Source organism: Lipotes vexillifer, unplaced genomic scaffold (assembly GCF_000442215.2).
Source record: "Lipotes vexillifer unplaced genomic scaffold, Lipotes_vexillifer_v1.1 scaffold987, whole genome shotgun sequence".
In the NCBI taxonomy this organism is placed as follows: Eukaryota; Metazoa; Chordata; class Mammalia; order Artiodactyla; family Lipotidae; genus Lipotes; species Lipotes vexillifer.
Genome location: NW_006787426.1, coordinates 37,892 through 40,775, shown reverse-complemented (window position 1 = coordinate 40,775; position 2,884 = coordinate 37,892). Strand labels below are relative to the sequence as shown.

The window sequence follows — 2,884 nt, the reverse complement described above, 5'->3', positions numbered from 1 at the left end:
TAATTGTAAACTAGTCACGGGACTTAGTTTCCACCTATGCCGTCAGGCCAGGCACTGCCCCTCAGAACCTGTGTCCCTCACAGATGGCTGCCTCACCATTTTCTTATTTCCAATCACCTTTCCCCACCTCCTGTGCCTCAGCCTCATCCTGTAAATACCCGTCCTCGGCCCTTGGGTAGGCAGCCTCTTTTCTCTGCTGTGAACCTCGGCGTCTCAGCATCTGGCTCAGTGACACTTCTGCCTCTGCTCCATCCATGCCTTTCTCTACTCTGCAGCTAGAGCCCCGCAAACTAACTCGGGGTCATCATGAAGGTAGGGTCCCCATCGCCCTCATCCGCTCAGCTCCCTGGGTGCAAGCCACTGAGCACCATGGGCCCCAAACCACCCTCCCCAAAACCAGGCACCAGGCCCAACCACTGGCACCCTGGCCCCTCCTTTTTTTTTTTTTTTTTTTGGCTGCATTGGGTCTTCGTTGCTGCGTGCGGGATTTCTGTAGTTGCAGCGAGTGGGGGCTACTCTTCATCGTGGTGTGTGGGCTTCTCATTGCTGATGGCTTCTCTTGTTGCAAAGCACGGGTTCTAGGCGCGCTGGTTTCAGTAGCTGTGGCTTGCGAGCTCTAGAGCACAGGCTCAGTAGTTGGGGCACATGGGCTTAGTTGCTCCACGGCATGTGGGATCTTCCCGGACCAGGGCTCGAACCTGTGTCCCCTGCATTGGCAGGCGGATTCTTAACCAGTGCACCACCAGGGAAGTCTGCTGGCCCCTCCTTGACCTTAGTATTTGCTTCGATCTTTGACTTCTGGACTTTGCACCATGAGGTCCCCCATGTGTCCCAGCACAGCTGAGGGTGGAAAGCAGTAGGTGGCTCTTCTATGGTTAATGGGTGTGTAGGTGAAGTGAGGCTTGGGGGTGAGCAGAACCCTGGAGAGATTGTGGGGGGACAGGTCCTACCCTTGCAGGCAGGCAGATGTCCAGCAGGGGAGGCCAAGAAGAGGCGTCATCAGGGACCGGTGCCATGGATGGCAGACCCCAGACCATCGTCTCACAAAGTTTGTTAACAAAAGCCAGTAATCTATCAATGTGAACTTGTAGAAACTGTCTTACTTCCTATTTCCATAGAATTTGACCAAAGCAGTTGCCTGGCCCAGGGAAAGGGGGACACTTCACACTTGGGCTAGGCCATGTGGGTTGGTGAGTGCATTCCGGTTCCCTGGTCACACGCAACCCTGCAGAAGCCACAGAAATTGCAACACAGGTCCCAGGATCCTAGCTCTTAGTATGAAGACCATGTCTGCCCCACCGAGTCGCAGGCAGTGTTCTTGCATCTCAGACCTGCCAGTGGCTGCCCTGTCCCATCACAGCCACGTCCATGTTTGCATCTGCCCAAGGGAATCCCATGGTGAGGGATGCTGGGTGCCCAGTGGCATCTCCGCAGCCCCTGAGTGTGCAGAGGACCCCATGTAGGAGGCCACCCTGGGGGCGGGGCCAGGCACAAGACTCAGGACCGAGAACAGGTTTATTCAGATCCATGGTCGGTTACAAGTTTGGTTTGGTTACTGGTCACAGGCCCCAAATGCCACTACTACGAGTTTACATCAAAATACAAAGCCCAATACTTACAGTGTGAAAACTTAAAAAAAAAAATACACCAAAGACTAAGGCTTTTAAAAATCTCAGTTGAAAACTTCTCCCTGGTGCGTCATCTGTAGAATGAAACGCGGGTGAGATGCTGTGAGGATTTCTGACAGCGAACTCGCATTTGTCATATACTTTGGATATTTAAATGTTACCAAAAAATCAGTGTCTTTGAGCGCCTGATTTGACTGAAGATACAAATGACGCTTTTGACCATCTTTGGTTGTAGACCACCCACAGGGAACAAGGTGGTGACAGCCCTGACGACCTGCTCTGTGGCCTAGGGGCATCTGTGTCCTCGGAGGGTCTCTCTTCAAAAGCAGGCATATGGCCCAGCCTTGGAGCTACTGGGAAAATACAGTGGCCCTAGCTTTGCCAAACGCGGCAACAAAATCAGGTTTAAAATCATGAAACAGAGAACCATTGTCTAATTTTCTTAGGGCTCTCTTTCAGGGCCTGATTCTTCTCTGGAGCCAGAGACTGGGTTCCCATTTTGGGGTCTCACCGCCCACCTCCAGGGCGGCAAAGGCAGAGGCCGCAGGCCACGCGGGGAGGCCCAACTCCTGAGCTTCACACACTGAGGAAGAGAAACGCGTCGCCCTGCAGGCCCTCTGGCTGAGGAAAGGGGGAGGCCCAGGGCCGGCAGGCTGCCCGCCCCACGTGGCTACCTCTCTGCCTGGCCCTGCCCTCGCTTTTCAGGTTCTCTTCAGATGGTTCCAGGGCTGCAAGAAAACGCCCCCTGGAAGCATGAAGGTGACAGGTGTTGGGTGCAGAGTGGCCTCCCTGGTGCCTGGGGGTGGCGGCCGGCCTGCAGTCAGAGCTGGTGCAGCTTGCCCTGCTCAGTTAGCAGTGTCATGGCCACGGCGTAGAGGACATAGCCCAGCACGAGGAGCAGGGCACAGAGCAGGGGCCCGATGCAGAACAGAGAGGCCACGAAGAAGGCCAGCAGCAGGGCCAGCAGCGTCCGGTAGCTGCCCAGGAAGCGCAGGCTGAGCCGGGGTCCCCGGGCAAGGCTGGCTGCATGCCCCCGCCCCACGGGGCTCAGCAGGCGCCTGTCTGACAGCCCAGGCTCCAGGAGGTGGTAGCGACAGAAGCTGCCGAGGAAGTCAGCCCGCGAACACAGAGCCGCCATCTGACCTGCGAACTAGAGCACAGACAGGCCCCACTCTCACCTGCCGCTCGCGGGCTGGCGGGGCGGAGGGGTGGCCCTCCCTCCCACACTCACCCTGCAGTTGATGGCGGAGGACAGT

At 56.5% G+C, this 2,884-nt stretch overlaps 1 protein-coding gene across 1 annotated transcript in view; it reads right to left on the bottom strand.

The window, feature by feature from the left end:
- Positions 1 to 2,448: 2,448 nt before the first annotated feature.
- SMPD4 (sphingomyelin phosphodiesterase 4) overlaps positions 2,449 to 2,884 on the bottom strand; it is a 20,303-nt gene continuing 19,867 nt past the window's right edge. The window contains exons 20-21 of the mRNA XM_007460001.1: positions 2,860 to 2,884; positions 2,449 to 2,778 (exon numbers count right to left, since the gene is read on the bottom strand). Of these exons, the coding sequence (XP_007460063.1) occupies positions 2,449 to 2,778; positions 2,860 to 2,884 (355 nt within the window). The remainder of the gene's footprint in view (positions 2,779 to 2,859) is intronic.